This window comes from Hypanus sabinus, chromosome 25 (assembly GCF_030144855.1).
Source record: "Hypanus sabinus isolate sHypSab1 chromosome 25, sHypSab1.hap1, whole genome shotgun sequence".
In the NCBI taxonomy this organism is placed as follows: Eukaryota; Metazoa; Chordata; class Chondrichthyes; order Myliobatiformes; family Dasyatidae; genus Hypanus; species Hypanus sabinus.
The window spans coordinates 49,216,334-49,230,347 of NC_082730.1; the positions used below are offsets into that span (position 1 = coordinate 49,216,334).

The following is a 14,014-nucleotide window of genomic DNA, read 5'->3' on the forward strand; positions in this document are numbered from 1 at the left end:
AATTTTCCATAATTTCCGCCACCTGCAACGGGATCCCACTACCAAACACATCTCCCCCACTTCTGCTTTCCGCAGGGATCGCTCCCTACGCGACTCCCTTGTCCATTCGTTCCTCCCATCCCTTCCCACCAATCTCCCTCCTGGCATTTATCCTTGTAAGCGGAACAAGTGCTACACCTGCCCTTACACTTCCTCCCTCACCACCATTCAGGGCCCCAGACAGTCCTTCCAGGTAAGGCAACACTTCACCTGTGAGTCGGCTGGTGTGGTATACTGGGTCCGGTGCTCCCAGTGCGGCTTTTTATATATTGGTGAGACCTGATGCAGACTGGGAGACTGTTTCGCTGAACACCTATGCTCTGTCCACCAGAGAAAGCAGGATCTCCCAGTGGCCACACATTTTAATTCCACGTACCATTCCCATTCTGATATGTCTATCCATGGCCTCCTCTACTGTCAAGATGAAGCCACACTCAGGTTGAAGGAACAACACCTGATATTCCGTCAGGGTAGCCTCCAACCTGATGGCATGAACATTGATTTCTCTAACTTCCATTAATGCCCCTCCTCCCCTTCTTACCCCATCCCTTAGTTATTTATTTATTATTCCTCCCCCCCCCCCCCCTTTTCTCTCTCCTTTTTATCTCTCTCTGCCCCCTCACAATCACTCCTACCTGTTCTCCGTCTCACTCTGGTGCTCCCCACCCCTTTCTTTCTCTCTAGGCCTCCTGTCCCTTGTCCAGCTCTGTATCTCTTTTGCCAATCAACTTTCCAGCTCTTAGCTTTATCCCTCCCCCTCCTGTCTTCTCTTATCATTTCGGATTCCCCCTCCCCCTCCCACTTTCATATCTCTTACTATCTTTTCTTTCAGTTAGTCCTGACAAAGAGTCTGGGCCCAAAACGTCGACTGTACTTCTTCCTATAGATGCAGCCTGGCCTGCTGTGTTCCACCAGCATTTTGTGTGTGTTGCTTGAATTTCCAGCATCTGCAGATTTCCTTGTGTTTCAGTCACTTATGTCCCTTAGTTTCACTTTGTATGAGGTGATAGCATTCAAGCTCTGCCACAGCTATCAAGCATTCTTCTGTGATTCAGGTTTGGTATAGAATTGTCACTTTGTATGTGATATCGCTTTCCTGAGGTAATACCTGGACTACTTGTGTTTTACTTTAGTCACCAGACCTGCATTCACTGATCTGACTCTCAGCAGATTGTAAGTATCTTGGTTCATCGGGGTTTCTGATGAGAAGACTGGATGATCTTGTGGGGACACACTCATCCACAACTGTCTTTATAAAGTCCATGGCAACTGTAGCGTATTCGTTCAGACCCTCTGATGAGTCCTTAAACATGGCCCACTCCGCCGACTCGGAAAAACTCCCGAACCTCTCCTCCTGACTTCTGTGACCACTGTGTGGTCCTTACCTCTGAACCTTGCTGTTTAGCCTCTTCCTTTATGCAGGTAGGAGGAGGATATTAATAATGTTATATTAAAACTGGGGTTTACCTGATACCCTAGTATTTGTGTTATTTTTTCCTAAAATGTATACTTTTTTATGCATTGCAAGGACAAGCTGCAAGTTGTCTTCATTTTTTAATACTCATTCTATTGAGCTCTTTCAAGAATTTCTATATTTTTAATTCTCTTTACCCCAGGGCTCAAACATAATGGAAGAGCACGATTTAAGAGAAATTGGAATTCATGAAGCAGGACATCGACGAAAAATTCTTCAAGCTGCACGTTCTCTTCCAAAGGTAAGAGTTCTGATAGTGCTTCTATACCAGCAAACCAAAAGTAAATGTATATAAGAAGTGAGAGTTAAGACATGTACCATGTGTAACATCAATATTTCAATGAAGGGTATAACAAAGTATCATTATTGAATATTAGTTTATTTTAGACAGCTTCATATAAATAAGGTATGAATGTATATCAGTTTATAAATTATGTCTGATTCATGAGTTGTCTTAATTACATTCGTTGTGAACAATATGTGTATCTTTATCGTAGCTCTGGGTCTGTATATTGACAAACTTGTTGGATTCTTGAAGTGAGATGAGAGCCCTTAAAGTCAAATCAGCATTTCAATGTGTATGGAAGGAAACTAAAGGGAAAACTTACCGTGAGCTGGTATTATTACTAGGTATAGTTACTTACCACAAAGGGCAATGGTTGTGGTTGAACTCAGGTCTTCAACTGTTTCTCCAATAACCTTCACCCATTCTAAACCAAAGATTAAGATGTTTGCACACAATGTTCAAAAGGGCCTCTCCTTTTCACATTTATGAGTATTCTAGAGCACATGACTCAAACTTGGACTTTGTTGTTACTCATATTCAGTGGCAGGTAGACCATAAAGACAAAATTTGATATCTTTGGTAAAATTTGGATCAACTTTCTGAATGGTCTAAGATATGGCAAGCATTTTTTTTTAAATGCTGACAGGCAAAGAATAATACAGGTGTTCCTCTCCCCCACCCCCCTTACTAAATTTACGACCCACTGAAACTTTTTCAGTCCTGTGCAGTAGCTTCTCCCTCCCACCGCCCCCCCCCCCCCCCCCATACCAGACAGTGATGCAGCCTGTCAGAATGCTCTCCACGGTACATCTATAAAAGTTTTTAAGTGTACTTGCTGACATACCAAATCTCTTCAACTCCTAATGAAGTCAATATACTTTCTAGAATTAAGTGACCAAGCTCCATGTTGCAGAACTGGGGGCCTGACTAATCTATGAAACCCCCTATGAAACCTTTCTTAAGCTGAAATGGTGTAAAGCGAAGAACCATTAATTTATACAGGAAAACTTCTCATTAAAGCGAAAATCCTCTTTGTAATGCAAAAACAGGATACTAATGTAGGTCTTTTGTAAAAGCGAAGTGGCATAAAGCGAACGTTTGTAAAGCAGGGAACGCCTGTATATGTTGGAATGTGTTATAATTATTGACTCAAATTCATCAAGATTCATTGGCTTACAGATAGGAACAGTATGTTGATATCATACAGATTAGTCAGGCCCCCAGTTCTGCAACATGGAGCTTGGTCACTTAATTCTAGAAAGTATATTGACTTCATTAGGAGTTGAAGAGATTTGGTATGTCAGCAAGTACACTTAAAAACTTTTATAGATGTACCGTGGAGAGCATTCTGACAGGCTGCATCACTGTCTGGTATTGGGGGGGGGGGGGGGGGGCGGTGGGAGGGAGAAGCTACTGCACAGGACTGAAAAAGTTTCAGTGGGTCGTAAATTTAGTCAGCTCCATCTTAGGTACTAGCCCACAACGTACCCAGGACATTTTCAAGGAGCAGTGTCTCAGAAAGGCAGCATCCATTATTAAGGACTCCCAAATCACAGGGCATGCCCTTTTCTCATTGTTACCATCAGGTAGGAGGTACAGAATCCTGATGGTACACACTCAGCGATTCAGGAGCAGCTTCTTCCCCTGTGTCATCTGATTCCTAAATGGACATTGATCCTGTGAACACTGCCTCACTTTTTTAAATATATATTTCTGTTTTTGTACGATTTTTAATTATTCATTATACGTATACTGTAATTGATTTTTTTATTATCATTTTTTTTCTTCCATATATATTACATTGAACTGCTGCTGCTAATTTAACAAATTTCACAACACGTGCCGGTGATAATAAAACTGATTCTGATGCTCTAAAAGCCAAGTTGATTACAGGGCTTCAGGCTCAATGTTTTTCGTAAGAGGTGGAAGGGCATCTTATTTTCTTTCAAGGAGTAATTGCACGGTGACTTCAGTTGTTTCAGTTAATTAAGAGTCCAAATGACTTTGAAGTAAGTACATCAAGAGCATAGACTGGTCACACATAACACCTCACATTTCTTAAAACAGGTTAATGATTGCTTAAGTTCTTTCCTCTCATCCAAGAAAAATAGATTTGAAAAACAGGCTCTTGTGAAGACTGAGGTTAAGGAAAGAGGATTTAATTTTCATCGTTTAAAGAGACTGAAGGCTGGAAAGACATTAATAGTTTAATTCCCTCAGAATGGTGATGGATTTTAAAAGTGAATGAGGTGATGTGTGGGCAGTTTGTGAGTGATTGTGCACAAATCCGTTAATTACTGATTTTAAAATCCCACCGGAATAGATTACTGATAACAATGGTATCTCATTTGGAAATTTGTAAAATCATATCTTAGGAGGAGTTGGCTGTCAGCCTTTTCCAACAACAGATTCAATTTAATGATATAAAGTTTTAGAACTATTGATATTTCCATCCAATTGTCCAGACAAATAGAAAGGGTAGTACATGAAACTGCTAACTTGCAGAGGTTGGAAAGACTTAGAGGAAATAAGATAAAGCACTCTTTCCTGCATATCTACTCTTTGAGGTGCTCTTGTAGATCAGTCAAACTAGTTATAATTGAAGATAATGCAAGTATTGATATTGAGCATCATTGAGTAGGTGTACTGATGTACAATTGGCATTTGGCAGCACTTCCATTGCTTTGTCGACAGTTTATAGTGATCGCTGGCCATATTGGATTCATCCTATATTTTATGCATTGAACCTTATCTGACTAGTGTTTGAAGTGAAAATGGAAAAGGCTTTGGGTACTCAGCAGCTCAATTACTGCCTAATGGTGCATCTAATTGGTTCATTTTGACAGTGTCTCTGATACATTAAATTCTAATGTTGTGTGCAATGGAGGCACTTCTCTAATGAGACCATAAGACTTAGTATCTTAGTAATGAGACCATAAGAATTGGGTTTTCAGAAGACCTTTGACAAGGTGGCACACATGAGGCTGCTTAACAAGCTACATGCCATTGGTATCACACAAAAGATTCTGGCATGGATAAAGTGTGGCTGATTGGCAGGAGACAAAGAACGGGATTAAAGGTAGCCTTTTCTGGTTGGCTGTGGGTGAGTAATGTTGTTCCACGGGGGTCTGTGTTGGAACCGATTCTTTATCCGTTATATGTCAGTGATTTGGATGATGGAATTGATGGCTTTGTTGCAAAGTTTGCAAATGATACGAAGCTGGAGGGGCTGGTAGTTCTGAAGAAATAGATACACTACAGAAGGACTTGGACAAACTAGGAGAATGGGCAAATAAGTGGCAAATAAGAGTCATGCACTCTGAGTAAAGAACTGAAAGTGTTGATTATTTTCTAAATGGAGAGAAAATACAAAACATTGAGACGCGAAAGGACTTAGAGTCCTTGTGCAGAACTCCCTAAAGGTTATTTTGCAGGTTGTCCTTGGTGAGGAAGAAAAATGTGATATTCATATTTATTTCAAGAGGATTGGAATATAAAAATAAGGATGTGGTATTGAGACTTGATAAAGCACTGTTGAGGCCTCACTTGGAGTATTGTGTGCAGTTTTGGGCCCCATATCTTGGAAAGGATGTGCTGAAACTGGAGATGGTTCAAAGGAGGTTCATGAAAATTATTCCAGTATTGAATGGCTTGTCAGATGAAGAACATCTGATGGCTCTGGGCCTGAATTAACTAGAATTCAGAAGAATGAGGGGTGACCTTATTAAAACCTATTGAATGATTAAAGGCTTTGATAGAGTGGATGTAGGGAAGGTGTTTCCAATGATGGGAGAGTCTAAGACTAGAGGACAGAACCTCAGAATAGAGGGCTGTCCATTTAGAACGGAGATGAGGAGAAATTTCTTTAGCCAGAGAGTGGTTAATCTGTGGAATTTTTTGCCACAGGCAGGTGTGAAGGCCAAGTCTTTATATCTATTTTAGGCAGAATTTATAGATCCTTGATTGGCCAGGGCATGAGGGGATACTGGGAGAAGGCAGGAGATTGGGGCTGAGAGGAAAATTGGATCAGCCATGATGAAATAATGGTGGAGCAGACGCAATGGGCCAAATGGCCTAATTTGGCCCTAAGTCTTATGGTAGTGGTCACCAACCTTTTTAAGCTCAAGATCCCCTACCTCGGCCTTAGTGAAAGCCATGATCGACCTACTAAATCGGTTAGTCACACGCATGCCCACTGGACAGAAAAGACCGGAAGTAAAACCCCACAACACGGAAGTAGAAATAATGAATGTACACCAGGGGTCACCACCCTTTTTTGCTCTGTGGACCAGGTTAATATTGACAATATTCTTGCAGACCGGCCGACGGGGGTGGGGGGGAATACCAGAATACAGTGATACTTGAAGGAGGTTCCTTATGTCCAGTCTATTCCACAATTTAGTTTACGTGGCTCTCAGCACTTGCTTACGTTTTTTTCACTCAAAAAAACTCAACAGGTTTGTCTTTAAGTGCAGAGTGCTTTGACTCAAGGTACTGGAGCAGTTTTGAGGGCTTCATTCACTCATTAGACAACCTCCCGCCTGCCAAACACCTTGGCCAGGTGCGGCTGGTCGCGGGTGGGGTGAGAGGACAAGGTCAGGGCTGGAGGTCCTTTTACTGGGGCCAAGGCGGTCGCAGTCCGGAGAGAGTGATTGACCGAGTGAGCAGTGTGACAGACGCGTGCCTGCCCCCCACCCCCGTAGGATCTACCAGCCAACAAAAGTTTGTTTCAGTAGGTCACAGCGAGGTAGCTGCTCTGCTACTTATGAAACCCTGAGCCCGAATTAGGACGTCTGTGAGTATTTTAGCACCAGGTTCCCCACAAACATTTGAAGTGGTAAACAGTTTTAGAGGCGGTGCCCATCTGTCCATGCTCCAGGCCAGTAGCAACGGCACTACTCGCCAGCCGCACGAGGGTATCACTGTGTTTAGGCAACTGATGACCTCGTGTGCGTTCAAGTTCAGAAGTGGGCATGACAGGGACTGAGGAAAGGTGCAGCTGATTCATGTCATTTCATCGCTGCCCAGTGGTTGGGGACCACTGAAGTACATTGTAGTGTGTGGCAGGGGAGCTACACTCATGCGAACTGAGCAGAAAGAACGGAACTAAAAACCCCCAACCCAGAAACAATCTCTCAACAGTATTTGTGTATTTATTTTTCATTTTTTTTGGGATCTACTGGGAAAGTCTCAAAGATCAACCAGTCAATCGCGATCGACGGGTTGGCAACCACTATCTTATGGTTTAAGACCACAGACGTAGGAGCAGAATTGGGCCATTCAACCCAGAAAGCCTGCTCTGCCTTTTCATCATAAGAACTTAAGAGCATAGGAATAGGAACAGGAGTAGGCCATCTGGCCCATCAAGCCTGTTCCTCCATTCAATAAGATCGTGGCTGATCCGACAGTGGACTCATTTCCACCTACCTGCCTTTTCCTCATAACCCTTAATTCCCCTGCTATGCAAAAGTCTATCCAACTTTGTCTTAAATATGTTTACTGAGGTAGCCTCCACTGCTTCATTGGATCATTGCTGATCCATTTCCCTCTTAACCCTACCTCCTGTCTTCTCCCCTTAACCTTTCACAATCTGTCTAATCAAGAACCTGTCAACCTCCACCTTAAATGCACCCAGTGACCCGGCTTCCACAGCAGCCCCATCGCACTGAATTCCATAGATTTACCACCCTTTTATGAAAGAAATTCCTCCTCATCTCTGTTCTAAATGGATACTCATGCTATTTTGAGCTTGTGCCATCTGGTCCTAGACTCCCCAAGCAGAAGAAACATCCTTTTCCCATCCATTCTTATTTGGGCCTTACATCATCCGATAGGTTTCAATAAGATACCCCCTTCATTCTTCTGAATCCCAGAGCCTTCAATTACTGCTTATATGATAACAAGCCTTACATTCCTGGAATAATTCTCATGAACCGCCTCCGAACCCTCTCCATTTTCAGCACGAGGACTCCCAAATCCCTTTGCACCTCAGATTTTTGAATTTCTCAATTGTCTATGCTTTTATTCCTTCAACCAAAGTGCATGGCCATAAACTTCCCATCAGTTTATTCCATCTGTCACCTCTTTGCCAATTCTCCTAATTTGAGTGCTTCTGCACCCTCTCTGCCTCCTCAGCACTACCTACCCCTTCACCTGTCTTTGTATTGTCTCCAAATTTTGCCACAAAGCCATCAATTTCATCATCCAAATGGCTGACATAAAACATAAAAAGAAGCGATCCCAATACACACCGCTGTGGAACACCACTTGTCATTGGCAGCCAATCCAAATAAAATACCTTTATTCCCATCTTTTGCCTCCTGCCAATCAGCCAATGCTCTATCCATTCTAATTCCTGTATTACCATGGGCTTTTCTTTATCAGTGCCCACTTCAGAAGTTGTTGTTAAACTACAACCAAAATAAATAAGCCATTATCTCCCATTATATGTAAAGCTTAGGAAGGGGTAAGGAGATTGAAAAATAGGTAAATTAATTCGAACCACTATCATTATCCTCAGCACTTCTTCCAGGTAGTTTCTAAGGTGTGTCATAACTTGCGTAGGAAAGAGTCAGTTTCAAGGATCAGATCTCCTTTTTGCATGCAGTTTTTAAAATGAACACAAAAAAAAATGGAAAGTGAAAATACTGAATAGTGCTAGTGCTTAACATTTAATTCTTTTGCACTTGTTCCTTGATTTCAGGAGGTTACTGTACAAAAACCTACACAATCAGATGGGGACCCTGGGGTTGCTTTTTTTAAAAGCAGCCATTTAGTTTTGTGGAAAGACTTATTAGAGATTTGTGCTGTGAAATTGAATGAGAGTTTTCCCTATGCAATCACTGAATATTTTAAATGCATGTAGCACTTTCCATTTCATCACCTTTACTAGATTTCCCATGGTTATAAAGTATAGAAATAGCCTGCCATGTTTTTGTTTTATCGTTTGCCATGCTTCAGTTAATTTTGTATGTGTTACTTACAGTCAAACCTACATTAGGATGAAAAAGCAGTGGGGGTTTGCTGAAGCACAAAAGTGGTCAGTGAAGATTTGGAATCAATTTGTTAAGAAAGCCAATAACTAAGTCAAACTGACTGAGTTCATAATGGAATAGTTCTTTCACTGGTAACAAGGTTTCTTTCCTGGAATAAAGCTTCACTTTCTGATTTGGCACTTTAGGCCTCTTGACTTGACTATGTATAAATGCAGGGAATTATATTGCTGTTGTCATTAACAGTGTCCCTATTTCAGTAAAGTCCTTTTTTACCTTGCGATATCAGCCTTTTGGTCATTTGATCTCTTGTTTCCCACCTGAGCAGATCTCTTCTTGATCTTGCCTCCATTGCCCTTTTCTCTACCTTTCCAATTGCTTGAAACTTCTTAGATTTGTGACAGATTCTTGATCTGACAAGATGGAAAATTTAGCGTTTTGCCTTTCATCAATATTTCCTGCATTTCCCATTTATAGTAGTTCAGATTTCCAAACTGTGCAGTAACTTGAAGTTTCTTTCCAGTTGACTATCTCCACGAATAAATGTCCCAGGAGGTAAAGTAATTTCAGCAGGAGAGATGGAGAGATGATCTTTCAGAACTCTAATACCTGCATTTGTGCAAAAAGGAAGTTTCTATAGCCATGAATCTATAAGAGATGAGAGGAAAATTAAGTCATTCAGCCCATCGACTCTGCTCTGCTATTTCATCATGGCTGATCCACTTTCCCTCTCAGCCCCAATCTCTTGCCTTCTCTCTGTAACCTTTCACACCCTGATTAATTCAGAACTTGTCAACCTCTGCCTTAAATACACCCAACCACCTAGCCTCCACAGCCACTTGTGTGGCAATGAATTCAACAGATTCATCACTCTCTGGCGAAATAAATTTATCCTCATCTCCATTCTGAATGGATGGCCCTCTGTTCTGAGGTTGTGCCCTCTGTTCCTAGACTCCCCCACTGTAGGAAGCATTCTCTCCACATTCATTCAGCATCCTTTTCACAATCAATAGGTTTCAATGAGATCCCCTCTCGTTCTTCTAAATTTCAGTGAATATAGGCCCAGAGCAAACAAATGCTCCTTATAAAATAATCCTTACATTCTTGGAATCCTCTCGAATGTCACCACATCCTTTCTTAGTTAAAGGGCCAAAACTGCTTACAATACTCCAACTGAGACCTCACCAATGCCTTCTAAAGCTCAGCATTATATCCTACTTTTATATTCTAGACCTCTGGAAATGAACGTTACCATTGCATTTGCCTTCCTCACCACCAACTTAACCTGCAAGTTAACTTTCAGAAAATTCACACGAGGACTCTGAAATCCCTTTACAACTCTGATTTTTGTATTTTCTGCCCGTTAGAAAATAATCTATGCTCTTGTTCCTTCCATCAAAGTGCATGACCATACACTTCCCAACACTGTGTTCCATCTGCTACTTCTTTACCCGTTCTCCTAATATGTCAAAGTCTTTCTGCACCTATCATCCACAAACTTGGACATGAAGTCATCAATTCCGTTATCTAAACCACTGACACATAACATAAAAAGAAGCAGTGCCAACACCTTTGGAACACCACTTGTCACCAGCAGCCAAGTAGAAAAGGCTCCCTTTCTCCCCACTCTTGCCTCCTTCCAATCAGCTAATGCTGTAAACACACTTATACCTCTCCAGTAATCACCATTGTTAAGCAGCCTCATGTGTGGCAACTTGTCAAAAGCATTCTGAAAATCCAGTGCACAACAATGATACTCTGTTGTCTATTTTGCTTGTTCTTCCCTCAAAGAATTCCAACAGATTTGTTGCGCAAGATTTTCCCTTAAGGAAACCACAGTGACCATAGCCTATTTTACATTGAGACCTCATCCTTAACATTTGACTCCAACACCTTCCCAACCACTGACGTCTGACTAACTGGCCTCTAATTTCCTTTCTTCTGCCTGCCTGAAGAGTGGAGTGACATTTACAATTTTCCACTTTTCCGTAACCATGCCAGAATCAATTGATTCTTAAAATATCATTACCAATGTTTCCAAAACTCTTCAGCTGCCTTTTACAGAAACCTGGGATGTCATCCATCTTATCCAGGTGACCTATTCACCTTCAGACCTTTCAGTTTCCCATGCACCTTTACCCTAGTAATTGGACTCAATTCTGCTGCCTGACTCTCTCTAACTTCCTGCATGCTGCTAGTGCCTTCCACAGTGAAGATGGATGCAAAATTCTTGTTCATCCACCATTTATCTGTCCCCCATTAGTACCTCTTCAGAGTCATTTTCCAGCAGTCCAATATCTATTCTCGCCTCTCTTTACTTTTCATATATCTGAAAAACCTTTTGGTATCCTATTTTGATATTCTTGGCTAACTTCCCTTCATACTTCATCTTTTCCCTCTTATGGATTTATTAGTTGCCTTTTGTTTGTTTTAAAAGCTTCCCAATCCTCTTAACTTCCCACAAACTTTTGCTCTATTATTCTGCTCTCTTTTGCTTATGTTGTCTTTGACTTCCTTGTTGGCCGCAGTTGCTTCATCCTGCCTTTAGAATCCTGCTTCTTTATGGGGATGTATCTATTCCATGCCTTCTAAATTTCTCCCAAAATCTCCAGCCGTTGCTGCTGTACCATCATCCCTGCTAGTGTCTCCTTCCAATCAACTTTGGTCATCTCCTCTCTCATGCCTCAATAATTGCCTTTACTCCACTGTGAGACTGATACATCTGACTCTCACTTCTCCCTTTGAAATTGCAGGGTGAAGTCTTATCATATTGCTGGCTCCTTAAGGGTTCCTTTATCTTAATCTTCCTAATCAAATCCAGTTCATTACACAACACCCAACCCAGATAGCTCATTCCCTAGTGCAGGGGTCAGCAACCTTTACCACTGAAAGAGCCATTTGGACCCGTTTCCCACAGAAAAGAAAACACTGGGAGCCACAAAACCCGTTTGACATTTAAAATGAAATAACACTGCATACAACGTTTTTTTTTGCCTTTATGCTATGTATAAACAAACTATAATGTGTTGCATTTATGAAATCGATGAACTCCTGCAGAGAAAACGAAATTACATTTCTGCATGCAACAAAAACATTTTGATCTCCGAGAAAAAGTCGTTGGGTTGAAGGTTACTTTGAAGTAAAATACTCAATGTCTATTTGAGTCCTTCTTGTATTTATGAAAAACGCCGAACTTAAATTGTCCGCCAGCAGCAAACCAAAAATAACGTCAGCCAGCTGTCAACCTGAAAAATAAAAGGACTATTTCACTGAACAATGAAAAAGTTTGGATATACATAAAATAATAGGCAATTAAAATATTTATCATACTTGGTTAATGGGATTTCTTCTCCTGGACCTCAACGCACAGCGTCTGCACATCAGGGCTGTATGACGTCACCTTCATCTTTACACAGGATCGCAAGCTGTCATCTGTGAGGTGTGCGCGATGTTTGTTTTTAATAAAGTTCATGTTGGAGAACACCTGCTCACATATATATGTGGATCCAAAGATCAACAGGACTCCAAGCGCATACTTTTTAATGTTTACATAAATGTCGGGGATAGCATTCCATGTTTCGAACACAAGTTTGTCCAGTTTGGGGAGGTTTTCAATATCACTCCATTTGTGATTCTGAGCAAGAACTGCCTTCTGACGGGCAACATCTTCAAGGTCTGCTGTCAAGCGTCTAAACTTGGACACCCATATGTCTTTGTCGGCTATGTCAGCCAGTTCCATCTCAAGATCAGGTTGACTCACACCTGCCAATGCAGTCGTATTCAGTAGAGATGAATCGATGCTTGGGGGAGTGACCAGGAAGGATAATGTGTTTTTTTCCTCTCTGAACTCACAGAAGCGTTTCCCAAACGATATTTGCATTGCGATGATTGCAGAATGTAAATACTCCGAATTTATCATGTTGTGAGCTTGTTTGAACTCTCTCAAATTGGGGAAGTGAGACAATGTGCCTTTCTGTAAATCTCTGGCAAGCACTGTCAACTTGCGCTCGAATGCCAAATCATCCTCCAACATGTGCAGGGCTGTGCGTCCTTTCCCCTGAAGAGCTGTGTTCAGCGTGTTCAGGTGCGCTGTCATGTCTACCATGAAGTGTAGCTTTTACAGCCACTCTAGCTGTTCTAGCTTAGGAAAGGTGAGCCCTTTGCTGCCCAGGAAAGTTTTCACTTCTTCCAGACATGCGACAAAGCGTTTCAGCACCTGCCCTCTTGACAGCCACCGGATCTTGTTGTGCAATAGGAGATCAGAATATGCGCTTTCCAGCTCGTCCAGTAACAAACGGAATTGACTGTGATTTAAACATTTTGCCCTTGTTTTATTGACAATCTGAATGACAACATCCATTACTTCTGTGCATTCCGGAGGAAATGTTTGAGCGCACAGTGCCTCTTGCTGCAAGATGCAGTGAAAAGTCAGCAGCTTTCTGTCCAGCGACTTCTGCAGTAATGCCACAAATCCCTTGTGCAATCTTGTCAAACTTGGTGCCCCATCAATAGCTACTGACACCAGGTGGGTGGTCTTTATTCCTTTGGCTCTTAAACAATTCAAGACAGCCTCACAGATGTCCTCCCCCCGTGTTTGGCCTTTTAGAGGTATCAACTCAATCATTTCTTCCTGTGGCACGGCAGAGTTTACATACCGGTAGAACAGCGCTATTTGTTCAATATCACCTTTGTCTTTAAACTCGTCACAGGCAATCGAGTAGGCCACAGCTGAATTGATGTCTTTAATTTGCTGTCTTGTGATGTCTTCTGCCATTTTTATGGTTCTGTCTTTGACAGTCTTTGCAGAGAGGGGCATATCCCTGATTTTCTGCACAATTTCACTCTTGTTTTTAAAGTCCGTGAATAGACTGAAATCTTCTGAAATAGATCTGAAATCTTAATGAAAGATTCTTGTATATATTCACCATCTGTAAACTGCTTCCCGTGCCTGACTATTTCCTGAGCGGCAACAAAACTAGCATATGTCGTCGATTTTCCATACTTCATCCACTTCTTGAAATGATTTTTGCTCCGATCAACCTTCCGCATCAGTTCCGAAACGGCTTTTTTTCTCTCATCTCCATCCGGATATTTTTGAGCAAAGGCTGCGTGTTTATTCCTGAAATGTCTTGCGACTTTTGACTTTTTGTTGTTTGCGAGTTTCTCATTGCATATTAAGCATACCGGTAAACCAGTCTCATTAGCAGTGAAAGCAAATGAATC

General features: G+C 41.7%; 1 protein-coding gene across 11 annotated transcripts in view; it reads left to right on the top strand.

Annotated features, from left to right (window-relative positions):
- LOC132381224 (ankyrin repeat and SAM domain-containing protein 1A-like) overlaps positions 1 to 14,014 on the top strand; it is a 496,261-nt gene that overhangs the window by 379,198 nt on the left and 103,049 nt on the right. For all 11 annotated transcript variants that reach the window (XM_059950560.1, XM_059950567.1, XM_059950559.1 and 8 more), the window contains one exon: positions 1,656 to 1,754. In XM_059950560.1, the coding sequence (XP_059806543.1) occupies positions 1,656 to 1,754 (99 nt within the window). The remainder of the gene's footprint in view (positions 1 to 1,655; positions 1,755 to 14,014) is intronic.